Below are 15,538 nucleotides of genomic sequence, written 5' to 3'. Positions count from 1 at the left end.
GTTATGAAATATCAACTATGTCTACCCCTAGATGGCAGTCAAAGCATTGTAGGCCTATTCTATTTCAACCACAGTCAATTCAATCTAATTATCCTAATCTAGTCTATTTTGCAGCGGGCCTATTTGTGTGCTCTCAAATTAATGAGAAATGTGGAAGCATTCACACAGCTGTGAATGTGAGTGACTGAAGTCTATTTATGTATACGCTAAATTAAGTCTCTGTCCCTCATAAGTGATGATACCCCACCTTCTGACCTATTACACCACGTTAAGTCTATGCTATAACGGTATAACCCGTCTAGTGGGGATGGCTACTATTGCTTTCAGTCGTAAAGTCTTGACAGTAACAGTCTTGAATACACTTTATCACTGCTTGAATAGCTGAAATGAAACAGGCCGCCAAAAATGCAAATATAAAACGCATAAAGTGAATGCACAGATCTGTCGGCACCAAAGTTCACTACAGATCCCATGTTCTTGGAGTACGTCATTGCGTTTTATTCCAGGCGCTTCGACAAACTCACCAACAGCCCAATGAAATGCGAAGCTGCCCTGGTCTCCTCTGCTTTTGAGCCAATCAAAGCAAAATATACTGCCACACTGCGCATCACCTGCAAATGTTTCGTTCCCTGATTGGGCTACACTCCCCTTGCGCCGAGGTGACAGTGCCGTTGGTAGCGAGAGGACGAGGGAGGGGGTACCTAAATGGAGGCCATCGGTGAAACACAGAGGAGACAATCGAGTGTGATATAGCTTAAAAAAAGGAATATATCAGACGTCAAACAAATTAAGACGATATAAGCTTGTTACCTAGGATTTACAGTACTCGCAGCACTGTTTTAGAACCAGAAATCTGGTGTTTCTATAGGCAGTTTACCCTTGTTTATATTGTGCAAGCGAGCTTGAACAGGGAGGCCCAATCTGGTGAGTCGGGAAGCGGCCGCCTCGGAGTGTTGTTGTTCGGCCTTTTCGCGCACCAAGTAAGTAGGACAGTTGCACATCTATGCATTCAAATAACTGTTGTGAAATCTAGAATGATGTTTGAACTAGTAACTACTCCCAGTTTGCATATATCGAGGCTCAAATTTGGTGTCGATGATCATGTTTCGCCTCAATCGAGTGTTAGCATGAGCTAGCTAAATAGCTACCTAGCTAGCTAACTAGCTAGTTGTTAAGATCCAGATTTTAGCTCGTTTTTCTCCACCCTCTACATGAAATTATAATATGTTCACACCAGCTGTTTTGTGTAAGTTACTGCCCTCTGCACACATTTGTGGTGAAGCCCGTTTGCTAGCTACGCTAACTGTTTTGTAACCTTTATTTTGCCATTTCACTATCACATTAGTTAGCGAGCTAGCTTGTTGGTTGCTAAATAAATGTCTTGTTGTGTAGCTAACGGCTAGCCAGCGAAGCGCCTCAACATGATAGTCAGTTAGCCAGCTGTTTATTATGTAAGTTCACTTAACTTTTGACAAAGATATAAAACAACTTTAGAACTTTGCAGATCACATTCACATCTTTAATTATAACGTTAGCTACACGTATTTTCAAATAAAATTAATGGGTGGTGAGATTAAACAGTTTTTACAGAATTTACCGTAAGAGAACCCATACCAGTGTTGTGCTTTTGTGTCGTTGATGAGAAATATGTTAGCTATTGCCTCTGATGACTCCAACCCATGCATGTCGTTCATGTTTATCACAGAGAATATGAAACAGACGCCACAATGACATCCAGATTTGGTAAGACCTACAGCCGAAAGGGAGGAGACGGATCATCCAAGTTCGATGAGGTCCTGTCTAACAAGAGAGCAACACTCAGCACCAAATGGGGCGAGACAACATACAAGGCCAAGGTGGGCTCTAAGCGTCCAGGCCTGAAGACTAGTGAGGTTGCTGAGCAGCCCAAGAGGCCCAGAGTTTCAGATGAAAGCTCAGAGGACCCGTTTGGGTTTGACAGCGATGAGGAGTCAAAGCCTGTAACCTCTCGCAGTGTCCCTCAGCCCAAGGTCTCCCCAGCCAAACCAGCATCCGCAGAGCCGCCCCAGGCAGAGAGGCCATGTTTCACCCTGGAGTCCAGCAACAGAACCAGCCACACAGCTCGTGTGGAGGCCCCAGCCCCCAGCAGAGCAACCTCTGGCCTGGGCAGTGACCGGAGCCAACTGAAGGTGACAGAGGATACAGGAAGGTTCTTCAACAGCACCACTGCAGGTAGGACATTTTGGACTGTCTGTTTGGTTGTGCATCAATGTTAAGCGTTGTTTACATTTTGAGGAAGATGAACAGAATCCAAAGCTTTAAAGGAAGACTGGGATACAACGTCTCACCTGTGAACAGAGCAGCTTTCATCAAAGATATTGTAGTGAACAAGAGTGTCCACTCGTTTCACTGCCCTCCGATATAAGATGTCAGAGTGCATGCGCCAATTGCATTAAATCGCAACGCGCTCTATCTTTTTTCTAGTCCATTTCTTAAAGTCTTTGGCAGTGTCGCCCCGCTCATTTTGCTATGATGTCACATCCCAGAGTATATCTTTGAGGTATAAATGCAATGATCTTTTTAGTGTTGTGTATTTATTGAAATGATCTTGTCTTAGCCTATGTTATGGCAGTTTGTTTAGAAAGAAGGGCAGAGCCTGTGCCATGTCTGCCAACTACTGCTGTAAACAGATTGATTTCAGCCAAATAGATTTTATACTAGCAACAAATGTATGCTCATGGGGTATGCTGTATGTTATTTCCCTGAGTCATCCAATCCAATAGTAAAAAGTTGGGTAGTGAAGAAGACGTGTTATACAGCAGGCGTACAAAATTAGAACGTTTCTATTCAGAATTCCCCCATGCAATTTACCACTTTGTAAACACTGTTGTTCACATTTGACTTTGAAAACTTTGCGCTAGCTGAGATCAACGTCTAATCCGGCACTTGAATCTTTGGAAAGGGGGTCCAATGTGTTCCCAAGAGTGAGTTTAGCTCACCCTCTGGACTGGAATGAAGGGGACACACTGTCAGGCTGGCAGGTGGCTCTTGTGGATAATATCCAAAGCACTCGCTGGGGAGATGCAAAAGCCAGCAGAATTTACAGTGTGCATTATGTTGATGCTCTTCCTGATATGACGCTAGTCCACTCACCAGGTGCAGCCTCGTTTTTACGGGACGGGGTCCTCTGATGTGGCAGGTGGTTATGATTGTATTCAACGTTGCTAAACAGACGCACTGAATTTGATTTGCTGTTAGAGGTGGGGAGGCAAGGCAGCAACTCATTGCTGTGGTTATGGGTCTGTTTCAAAGCTGTGCTGCGGGTTTGCCCTTGTCGACAAAACACTATCACCCTCCTTCCCATATTGCTGAATGTCCTCTGTTACTGTCATTCTAATCAGAAGCACTCATAACCTAGGACACTTGGAAGAGGAATTGTATGTAGTATTCTATATATAGCAGAGTCAGGAAGAGAAAAGTAGTCACACAAACCTGTGTCTTGTAAGTTAGTGAGTCACAACGCATGATCAGCAAGTAGTCTCCACACTGTGTCAAAAGTGAACTGAAAGTATTAATCATTGTCATAGTTGGCAATTGCACCTTCCAAAACAAACCCAGGAAATCCTCCAAAGCCCAGTTTTCAATCATCCACATGAAGAGTCTTTGTAATTGTTTGTCTGACGGAGAAATCAATACAGAGTTAAAAAGGAAACTTTTCCGATCTGGACTTGGAGTCAAAGAGTGATGGTAATAGTTATTGAGCACCATTAAGGATTCATCAAGCAAATCATTCCGCCCTGGCTGTTTTTCATGTGTCTAATTATTTAAAAGCTTAGTTGGACCCAAGAAATGTCTGAGCAGCTCAGAGATGGCGATAGTGCATAGGAATGCCTGAGACTCTTAAGAAGATGGAAAGGCTGGTCTGAAATCCCATCTAAATAGAATGAGCACTGTCCGAATGAAACATGCCTGTGATGTGTCTGATTAGAATCAAATTAGGCTGTTTCTTAGTCAGATGATTTCTTAAGTGCAAAGTAAACAGAATATCAAACATGGCCATTAAAGCTATTTCACACAAGGCAGATGCAGGAGGAAATGCATCTAATGTTTTGATATTTTTCCAGCGCTCTCCGCTGAACCAAACCAAAACAGATCAATAAAAATACTTTATCATGTTGAGCACAAAGTATGGAGAGGGTATACACTATGTCCCCTTGTGGTATTATATTTCTAACTGAGTAGGCTGAACCTAGTTCAGGATGGCAATCAAGTTTTTCCGAGACCATTTGGTGTTTGTTTTCTGGTCCATGGTTTTCATTTTTCCTTACTTATGACGGTAATCCTAGTTCCACATATATACATTTATGACGCTCATTTTGTAATGTCACCTGGGCCCATTTATTTTAATACTTTTAATCTGGATCAGAATGAACCTAATTATTTTTTGCTATCCAGGATCAGATTGAGCAGGTTGATTTCCCCAATACTACTAAAAATCTGACAGATCTGATCCTGGATAGCAAAAAAACTAAGTTTTTAAATAATGACTGCCGGCAATTTAGGATGTGTTTTACTAGATTGTTATGATAAACCTGGGGGGGGGGGGGGGGGGGTCAATGACAAGTGGGGTTCTCTGTGTTAGTGGTGAAGGCATATAACCCTGACTCAGTTGGGAATCAAGAGGGCAGCACGATGGGATTAGGCCTGGTGTTGTTAGAGATTACCAGTGTGGGATTGAGGGGGAGGAGAAGGCCTGTTGCCTACTGTTGCCTCGGCCCTGCTCCACTGTTTATAAATGCCTGCGGGAGGGGAGTCATCAGATTTTGCAGACCCATGTATTTTGGCTGTTATGATGGCAGGTAATTAGAGGTGTTTCATAGTTTCTTTTAGAAACCCTTGGCTTGGCATTCCACCCAGCATCTTTTGAAGTGCTGAATAGTGATTACAGGAGTCTAATAATTACACGTGTTAGATAGGTGGAGGCAGTGCTTGGGACAACACTATCTTTGCTCAGTCATGCTGTTGTAATGATCTTGATGTCAGTTATTTTGCTGACTGTCTCACCACTTACCACCTTAATACATGGTTCTCTCTCTGTGGAAATGACACCCTCACTACAGTGTATGTATGATATAATGCTAACAGGCTAATTATTGCTTCCCCCACCCCCTCCCCACCAGGCAAGCCCCAGCAGAGCTTGTCCAGCAGCAGCAGCGAGGGTGCTGAGAAGCACAGCTACTCATGGTACAGGAACGCCTCAGAGAGCGACAAGAAGCCCATCGCTCAGACCACCACCCTAAAGAGCGAGACCAAGGACGCCTATGACCCCTGGGACGCGGTGATGGGCCTGAGGTCCACCTCTCCCACCCCGGAGCCTCCCAGGAACCCGCCCTCGATGTGGAGCACGTCACGGGGCTACAACCTGGGCCTGAGTGTGTCCCGGGATAAAGAGCCCTCCCCAGAGCAGACCCCCAACTATGAGGTGGGCCAGGGGGACTTGGAGGTCCCTGTCGAGCCCTCAGAAACGGAGGACCACTCACAGTCTCTCCTCAGGGCCTCAAACTGCCGGACCTACCGGCGGCCCAACAAAGGGGGCAAGGCCTCAGACACTACCAGTACCAGCTCTAGTACCAGCACAGCCAGCAGCAGTGGGCCCGGCGCTGGCCCGCTCAAGCCCAACAGCACCCAGAACAGCAAGCCGGCGGGGCGCGGGCGGACGAGAGACTACACAGTGCTGCACCCGTCCTGCCTGTCGGTGTGTAACGTCACCATCCAGGACTCCATGGACCGGAGCATCGAGGAGTTTGCCAACGCCGCCGCCCCGGCAGACCTGGGGGAGGCAGGACGACTGAGGAAGAAGGCGGAGCCAGCACCAGCCAAACCTGCCAGGTTAGACCCACTACTGGCTTGTCACAGGAGGAGTAGTCATTTGCCCTTGTATCATGAGTCTTCTGTTTTCACACATTTCAAAGTATATTAAATGGGCCAGCAGCAACACAAAGTTTTTGTTGTTTCCAATGATAATGTTTTAGCTATTTTTGTTAGATTCCCTTCCTCCCTGACAGTTGTAACAATGTCAACCGTGTTTCTCTCTCTCGATTCCACAGGTTTAGGCCTACTCAAAGCAAGACAAAGAAGGACAACAAGCTGAACCTCTTTGGTTTTGAGGATAACGAGGCTCCTGAGGAAGAGGGGGGTGACCCGGCGGCCTCGGGCTCCAACTACAAGATCAAGTACTTTGGCTTTGACGATATGAGCGAGAGCGACAGCGACGAGGAGGACCAGGCCAAAGAGAGGAGGAGGGCTAAGAGGGCTGCCGCCGCCGTGCAAGCAGCAGCAGTCGCTGCAGAAGAAGCTGCTGCCATGGCAACACGGGTAGACAGTCCCCAGTCCAGCGAAGGTCAGCAGGAGAGTCAGACCAGCACCAATACAGGTCAGACACATGGCCTCAGGCGAGGTCAGCACACACACACACACACACACACACACACACACACACAAACCCTCATGGGCCTCACTCTATTCGATATTATCATAATCAACAGTGTTTAGGCACGAGAAATGCTGGGAAAGCACAAGCAAAACCAGATAGTCTTCTCTTCCAAATATTTGTGAAATGCAAAACATGTCGTTCCATGCATACTAGTAGGCCTATAGGATTTCAGGAATAATCCCTTGCAATGCGATGTGTTTTGGTTTAAAGAATGTTCTGCTCTAACTCTCTTTGGCACGTTCCCTGTAGACATCCTGGACTTCCCGGAGGACAACTATCCCACCGTATCAGAAGTTCAACAGCAGAGCCGGCCCCAGGGGAAGCTGGCGGAGAAATCCAAGGACAACAGCAGGAAGATCTTCAGTGGGCCCAAGAAGGTATGACATTTATATTTACATTTATGGCATTTAGCAGACGCCTTTATCCAAAGCGACTTACAACAAATACATTTGTTTAAGTAAGTGAATCATCTGTCCATCAGTCATCATAAGATAAAGTAATCTATGGTAGGACCAGGGGCCATAGGCAGTCACAATGCTAGAAGAAGGAAAAATTACTTTTTCTTTTTTTTACAGGTGAGAAACTTGTAGTGGGGGTGAAGAGGTCTTTAGGGTATGAGATATCTGATGTTGGGCAACTCTTCCCTGAAGAGCACTAGCTAGAACACTCGAGCAGTGTTTTTATATATATATATATATATATATATATATATATATATATATATATATACACACACACACACACACACACACACACACACATACACTTGTCCAGAGCATACTGCTCAGCAGCAGAGATGCCGGGCCAAGACCGTCCGTTTGATTATTTATACGAGGATGAATGAAAGGATGGAGCTGTCATTGAAGATCTCTGAGCTGGTTCTCTTTTATTCATTGAGGTGGTCATGCCCGTTCTCCCATTGCGTAGATTGACTTATTCAATTACATTCAATAAACTTTATTTATTCCCCAGGGGGCAATTATTTCTGGGCTTAAAACAGGCAGAGAAAAACATGAACCACAACAACAGGATAAAGCCGCATATAATATACAACATATCAAGGACAACACAGGACAGAGAGAGACACACACACACACACACACGTACGTACGTACACAAATCATAGTGTTTCAAATCGAGCAATGTTTTCTAGACCACAATAGTGGATCTGGGTTTGGTGTGCAGTAGAGGGTCTCAGATGGTCATTTAACACAATGTAAACAAAACAATTAGCGAAGGCAGCTTTCCTATTTTTGAAGTAGCTGTAACCTAAGTGGTTTTCTCTGCAGCGGAATGTAAACTTCCCAAAGAGTTTGTTCAGAGGTGCTCTCTCTCATGAGTTATCATCTCATCCATAACGATGTAATGTACTCCACAGGTAATATAGCGGGAGAGCTGAAGTCATTAAAAAAACAATAGCCCTCGAAAATGACCAGCTATTCATGAGTCGTAAAAAGCCGGCGTTTTCAATTATGAGCCTGCTAACTACCGTACCGCACAAGTGGCGCTCTCTGATACAGAAGCAATCGGGGACGCGTCAGATCGACTTATCCATATTCCATATTTTATGGTAGTCTCTTGGAACTTTTCCAAACCGACTGAATTTGATGCGTAACTAAGGGTATTTTTTTCACTCTCTCTGATACAAAGAAAAAAAAAAAAAAAGGTTGCTGTTATTCATGATGAGAATTCAAACTCCCTCTGTCCTTCCATTTCATTCCATTTGTATTCTAGGTATGTTAGCCCTGCCTAAGGAATTATGTAGGGGTGTCTGTACCTGCCAATCTGTTTCTGTGGTCAGTCATAAATGTGAAAAAGGTGCTTTTGATCTGCGTCGTTATGATAATTTCATACTAATCGACACCAGGTTCGTCATTGATTCAGTTCACGAGGACGAGTCTTGTCTGAACGTTGTGTGCGCGGTGTGATTATTGAACAGCTCAGGTGCTGTGTTGCTTATTGAGTGGCACAGACTGCCTTTGGACCAGGGAAGGCTGGTGGAGGATGGGCATAGTGTAACACATGGAATGAGGAATGGTATCAAAGACACACCCAAAACCACAAACCCATCCTCCGATAAGCCCGTCCTCCGATTTCTGCCTCCACCATGCCTCCCCTGCTATGCACAGACCAAGGCACACACAGCTCAGCTACCCTCTTAGATTAATCATAGAGATGTATCTCCCATCTCTACCTTTATAGAGAGACATACATCTCTCTCTCTCTCCCCCCCCCCCCCCTCTCTTTCCACCATTTCATGTCCCCCCCGTCTGCTGCTCTGCCTTCTGTTATTTCTTTCTTGTCTCTCTTTCTCTCGTTCTCTGTCCGTCTCTTTCTCCTACATTTCCTCTTACTCTCAACCCTCCATCCGACTTATGTTTTGTCTCTCTCTCTCTCGCTCCTTATCTTCCTCTCCTTTCGTGGCACACCCCAGGCGTTGGCGCAGTCCGTATCTCTGCCATCCCGTAATACATTATTGCTATATTTCTTTTTCTAAGATTCTTGTCGTCCGTCTCCGTAATCGAGTCCCGCTGCCTGCCCAATACCATCTTATTGTTGCCTTATGTCTGCCTTAAGGAGAGGGAGGGAGGGAGAGGGAGAGAGACATAACCTTTTCCTCCTGTTAAGAGAACGGGAGGGAGCGTTTGGGCGCGTCGGGATTTTTATTTTCTCTCACCCGCAACAGTTGAGTTGAAGGAAGTGTGTGTGCAGGGGATAAATGCTTTGGCAGGCAAGGGAGGTATGAGGATGCACAGTTGGCCCACACGCGGATAAATTAGGCGTGCTGACTGAAAGTGTCGGATTGCAGAAGGCAGAGGCATTTTTAACCTGTCTTGGGAGAGCCATTCTCCTTACGGGGCTTCATGGCAGCCGTTTATAGCCCTTAGTAATGACTCATTTCTGATGGTTAAAAGTAATTTAATTAGCTTGCATGGTTATTTATAGTGTCAAGCCCGATTTAGCCTCTAGAGGTGCACAGGTGTTCAAAGATCCTGCTTCCCCCCCTCCCCCCCCTCCCCTACCCCCCTTCATGATTATTGTCACACACTCAAGCACTCACTGACAGCATGTTTCAGGAGATTGAGGCTGAATGTGTGGAGGAAGATGCCACAAATTCCCCCTCCCCGGTGGTGATACCATATGGTTTCCTACTTGTTTATTTACCTCTCTCTGTCTCTACCTGGAACGCTTTTCCAGTTTGAGGACGGCTGGCACCAACGTGGGTTTTTAATTAACAAATGGCTCCCTGTCATTTTCTTTTACAGCTTTGTTTGGGTGTTTAATGACAGCGTTAAATCAGTCAAGCTCATTTGAGGTTTAACTGCAGTAACATGTTGATGGTTCATACCAGCAGGAGAGGGTAGACATGACTCATAACTGTGTGTGTGTGAGTGAGTGAGTGTGTCTGCTGATGGCTTGTTGGGTTTCAGCTATTCAATTGTGTTTTTATAAGTCCCTTAACCTACAGCAGTAAATGGCAGGTCCTGTGTGTGTGCGCATGTGTGAGAGAAAGAGAGATGGGGTGTGTGTGCAAGAGGGCCTCACTTTAGACCTGACTCCTGATTTTGTTGCAGAGGTGCATGTCTCCAGAGAGATACTTTACTACCCCTGCATCCCTATCAGGGTCAAAGTGTGTGTGACAGGGCACAGTGCTCCCGCCTTCTAACTGAAATCCAACCCCCCTACCTCACTTACCCACATCAAATCCTTGTAGCTTGGAGGGAGGAGGGTCTGATGGTTTTAGGTGCGGGGGGAGAGGGGGGGAAGGGAGAGAGAAATCCCCTGTGTGTCCTCCTGATTAGAATACTTAATGACAGTAAATGAAACTTTCAAGTACTTCAGTCAGTCCAACCATTGTTTCCTGCAGAGCTCTTCCCTGAGCCAACAATGATTTTTCTTTTCTCTTTTTTTTTTTTTTTCCTCTTTTCTTTTCATTATTAATAACCCAGCAACAGGTCTGGCCAATAGTCTCCCTTGCAGCAGAGAGGAGAGGGGCAGGAGCAGGAGCCAAGGTTTTCTCTCTCTCTTGAGTGGAAGAGTACATGCTGGCTGCTGTCTCAAACCCTGTCCTGCTGTTTGAGCTGCCCTGGCTGCCTCTCACAAGTTTTTAATATGCATCCATTTAAGAGGCTCTCCTCCCCTGGGCTTGTTTGTTCCTGGAACCCAACAAAGACCAATGTGTGGAGTGTCTCGTCCTGCATGCGTTCCTGCCGCATCTCCCTGTTTTTGTGATTGACTAGATCTACTGTGGCTTGTTCCAGGGAATTAAGTTGTTTTTTTTCCCCCTTGCTCCGCTCACCACTGTACTAAAACAAGTCAGACAGACTGATGTCTCTGGCCACATCACAAATCACCTCTAGTAGGGAGATATCGACTGAGCTTGAACCACGTCCGATGAACCGTTCTGCAGTCTATTTAGATAGTAGGTTGTTGTGGCAGTTGGTTGTGCTCTTGACTGATAATAAGTTACTCACTAGCACCAGCTCGTTCAATTAAGGCAGCAGATGTGTTTTGTTTCCACTTTGACTGAATTAATGAATTGTCAGTAACTACGTGAACTGATACCATGTTGTGTTGTGTGTGCCCCCCCCCGCAGTCTCCCACTAAAGCTGTGTACAACGCCAGACACTGGAACAGGCCAGAGCAAGAAGAGCTGCCCCCTCCACCCCTGGCCCGGTCACAGACTGCACCGGTAAGAGACCCCCCACACACACACACACACACACACACCCTCTGTACCCCCCACCACCCTCACCCCCAGCCGAACCTCGTTCTCCACCCCTGCAGAGAGAGAGGTCTACAGTTACAACGTGTGCGGCTGACGAGGGCTGAACCACATAGCTATTACTTTCACTCTCTCTTGTTCTCTCTCTCTCTCTCTCTCTCTCACACATTCTGTTTGTATCTCTCTCACTCCTTCGGTCACACTCTCTCTCTCTCTCTCTCTCTTGCGTTCCTCTCTATTTTTTTCTGTCGCTCTCTCGCCCTCTCAGCTGAAGTACAGCCAACTTGGTAGAATCAATCCCACGCAAATGAGACACCGCGCATCTGGTGCCGCCAGTAAAGTCTAATGTAATAGTATACCCTCCACCCCTCCATACGTCTATAGCCCCCCCCCCCTCTCTCTCTCTCCCTCCCCAGCCCCACTCGTACCTTCCACTCCCTCTAAGGATGATCATATTGGCCTCCAATGTTAGTCCCTTAAGGCCACTCTGCCTCGACTTTCATTTATAAAATGTCATTAGAAAGGAGTAGATGGCACCCGGCCATCTCTGGAATTCATTAGCTCGTTAGAAATGCATTGCGTCTCTGAGCGTTGCCGCATCTTTGGCGTTACAGATAATGTTAGTCATGTTTTACAGGATCCAATAACTCTGGTGAGATTGCTAGCCAGGCGAGATTTGTGTGTGTACGTACGTGTACGCTCGAGTGTGTTTTTTTTCTGGGTTCTTATCTGGAGTTGTGTATGGGCCAGGAGGCAGGAGGCCATTGGCTGTGGTTCAGCAGGATGAATCACCCAGCAGAGCTGTTCACAGAGAGCAGGTGGTTATGTCCTCTCACTCTCTCTCTCTCCTTCCCTCCATCCGTCCCTCACAGGCCAGTCTGTCAGGGGGGAGCAGCAGCAGCAAGGAGACCAACCCCCATAAAGATGATGGGGTGTTCAAAGCGCCACCCCCACCGCCCAAGGTCATGAAGTCGGTGACCTTCCCCACCGAGCCCTACCAGGACATCGTCACTGCACTGAAATGTAGGAAAGAGCACAAGGAGGTAAGCTTCAATACAAACACCACACTGACAGTTCTACCCCTAGCAGTCCACCAACTGTCCTATTGACCACAATGAAAAGAACTCCTGGACATAGTCACTCTCGATGATTTTAGGGTTGGGGTCATATGCATGTAAGTTTTGTATTTATGTCTGTTTAGGGTTGCATTTTATATTGAGTGTGAATCCTCCGACATACTCAAAGACTTCCAGCTCGTACCCCAGGATTCTTGTGGTTATGTCTCCATCTGTAGTTGTTTATCTTATTAGGAGCTGGGCTGCCTCCTGCATGCTAACCAGCCTCGTGTAACCTGCTGGAGATGCGGTGTGGGCTGGCTTAGTGACAATGTAATGGGCATCCTACATCATTAAATTCCACCTGCAGTTTCATTAGCTTTTTTTTTTTTTTTATCTGTGCGCTTGCTTGGCACCCAACCAACAACAGGCATATCTCTCATGCTAAGAATAGCAGGCCTCTGCTCTGCCTCATTCGCAGCTACCCACGGCTAAATCCCACCCAAGCACAACACTGCACTACATTACACCCACATCAGCATTTAACATTAGCATGCTCACTAACGATTGAAGAGGGTTATGTAACCGTTAAGGGATGTGTTATGCAATTTAGAATGTGTTGGAGAACGCAGCGCGGGGATGGCATCGTTGGTTTGTCGTGTTTTGTTACACAATCTCAGAGGGGACTTGGTGTTCTGTGGGCTCCGCGGGGAAGGCCTACAGCCATCCAGTCGGTAACATGACCAAAACAAACAGAACAGAGCCGTGTTCGACATGACACAGCATTGTGGAACTTTCCCGATAGAAGGCATTTCGATCTGCAGCATTCAGTATGTTTCACCCTCCAGGTATTAACATGACCTCACCTCCCCCCCACCCCCCTCCCTGTGCAGCTGTACACGGTAGTCCAGCATGTGAAGCACTTCAACGACGTAGTGGAGTTTGGGGAGAACCAGGAGTTCACCGATGACTTTGAGTACCTGGCCACCGGACTGAAGAGTGGCCAGCCCCTCAACACACGCTGCCTTAGGTAAGACCCCTAAACCAAATATCACCCACGATGCAATACCCCCCTGTGCTCAAAGCAGGTAGGTGCGCTTGATTTCGCTTGCCTAGTGTGCGAGGTACTATAGTTTTTGGGCTGTTCCTCTAGCTCCGTCATGCTGGGCAAGCTAGATCAAACTCACCTATGGTCATTGTAGGAAAACAAACTATTTTGACCCAGGTCTGCAAATCCAGGCTACCACCCAGAGATGTTCCTCCTACAGCAACAGGTTGAGTGATCTCCTGTCCCTGTGTCTGTCCCCCTGCAGCATCATCAGCCTGGCCACTAGGTGTGCCATGCCTAGCTTCAGGATGCATCTGAGGGCCAGAGGGAAGGTGGCGCAGGTCTTCAAAACGCTCAACGACGCTCCCCAGCACCCAGTAAGGCAATGCACACTCCCAGGACCAACCTGGAACTCAACCAGTCGGTCCTAAAGGTGCTTACATACGGTAACGCGGTAGCCATGAAGGCCTCTTAGACTTTCAACTGCCGCTTACCGTGTGTAAGCACCTTTACTTTCCACTCCTTGACTCATGAATAGGGTCAGTGGAGCTTAACCAAAGCTCTTTAACACGGACCTGCCAAGTGACCATTAGCATGTTGCGACAACTGCCCTTGACTTTTCAGAACTGTGATGTCAAGTTCACTCAATCTCTCCCCCTCCTCCCCCCTCTCTTCTATTACCTCTCCCTTTCTCTCACTTCCTCTTCTCTCTTACCCCTCCCCCCTCTCTTACCCCTCCCCCCTCTCTTACCTTCACTCTCTCCCTCACCCCTTTTGTTTTCCCTCTTACCTTCCTATGACCCCCCCCCCCCTCCCCCACACACACACCGTGTGTGTCTCAGAACCTGGCCCTCTGCACGGCCTCTCTGATGTACATCCTAAGCAGGGACCGGCTGAACATGGACCTGGACCGGGCCAGCTTGGACCTGATGCTGCGCCTGCTGGAGCTGGAGGGGGACCACTCCGGCACCGATGACCAGCTCACAGCCAAGGAGATGGGCAAGGTCAAGGAGAAGATCCGCAAGCTGTGCGAGACGGTCCACAACAAGCATCTGGACCTGGAGAACATCACAGTAGGTTCACCTTCTCATACCCTAGCTTGCTCTATGCTCGAGGGACACCTGACACTTGCTTCCATCCTTTATGCCGATCAGCTTTGAGAAAGAGACAGCTCTATCCCTCTAGTGTCTCTTCCTAGTCTCTCTTTCTTTCCCTCGTCTCTCTGTGGTCTGATAGCTCAAATAGCTGCTGATTGACATACATCCCAGGGGGGTTTAAATTTAGGCCTTAAAGCAATATGGATGAGCAGGTGTTATAGCTGTAATCATGGATTTACATAAATTTTCTGACGTTGCCCCCCTCTAGTGGCAGTCTCTCAGAGAATGCTTGTAGTCACGTTTTCAGTATTGTAGAAAAGAATAAGTATGATTATAGAAAATGTATGCCAATTTGCTGATGCTTTTATCCAAAGCGACTTATATATGGTCCCATCAGTAATGATGAGAAAGGAGTGGTGAATTCCGCAGTTCATTGTGGGATAATGTTGTTGTGAATGTGTGCACTATACCCAGAGCTCACACACGCATCTAGAGCCTAAATAACACCCTCGACTGTCAAGCCGCATTGTGTTCAGAAACGAATGGGCACTTCCTTGATCTTGCACATACGTCGACTGTAAATCCATATTGAATGTTTTGTGACGTCATTGCAGAGTCCTGAGTGGCTTTTAGCGTTCATCTTCCGTCCTCTTGTGCTGAATAGGACATCAGGGTAGAGGGATATTTATAGACGGACTGACGACCAGCCTCAAGGCCAACAAGAACTCATTTTCATTCATTAAAGCTGTTTTTTCTCGCTATAATCTGTAGCTGGTGCTTCTCTAGATTTCAGTTTTGATGGATGTTAAATTAATCATCAGAGAAATCTGATGGAAAGTTGGGAACAAGTTTTCTGATCTTTTGATCTTACCACTCTCTGTTTTGATACAATACATTTATAAACATCTGGCAAATATGCTTCTTCTCTCAGCTATGAAATTGAAAACCTCATTGGTACACGTGGCATGTTCGCTCCATGCATGTGAACTAGACTCCCATCCCTAAAAAGACTGTTGTTGTCCTACTGTTATCCACGGCCATAGTTGGCATCCTTGAACAATGTCATGTCTATTTATACAGTTTCATTATGAATACCCTGACTGTGACTCGTTCTCTCGCTTGTGTTCTTCCCCCCCCCCC

General features: G+C 46.7%; 1 protein-coding gene across 1 annotated transcript in view; it reads left to right on the top strand.

Moving 5' to 3' along the window:
* Positions 1-701: 701 nt before the first annotated feature.
* The window catches only part of waplb (WAPL cohesin release factor b), a 25,161-nt gene continuing 10,324 nt past the window's right edge, over positions 702-15,538 (top strand). Inside the window, exons 1-10 of the mRNA XM_083687321.1 lie at positions 702-980; positions 1,706-2,211; positions 5,160-5,868; positions 6,087-6,412; positions 6,722-6,849; positions 11,070-11,165; positions 12,071-12,241; positions 13,147-13,283; positions 13,567-13,678; positions 14,144-14,374. Coding sequence (XP_083543447.1) covers positions 1,728-2,211; positions 5,160-5,868; positions 6,087-6,412; positions 6,722-6,849; positions 11,070-11,165; positions 12,071-12,241; positions 13,147-13,283; positions 13,567-13,678; positions 14,144-14,374 — 2,394 coding nt within the window. The 5' untranslated portion in view covers positions 702-980; positions 1,706-1,727. The remainder of the gene's footprint in view (positions 981-1,705; positions 2,212-5,159; positions 5,869-6,086; positions 6,413-6,721; positions 6,850-11,069; positions 11,166-12,070; positions 12,242-13,146; positions 13,284-13,566; positions 13,679-14,143; positions 14,375-15,538) is intronic.

Source organism: Argentina silus (genome assembly GCF_951799395.1).
Source record: "Argentina silus genome assembly, chromosome: 16".
Classification (NCBI taxonomy): Eukaryota; Metazoa; Chordata; class Actinopteri; order Argentiniformes; family Argentinidae; genus Argentina; species Argentina silus.
This window is presented reverse-complemented; position numbering and strand designations above follow the sequence as displayed.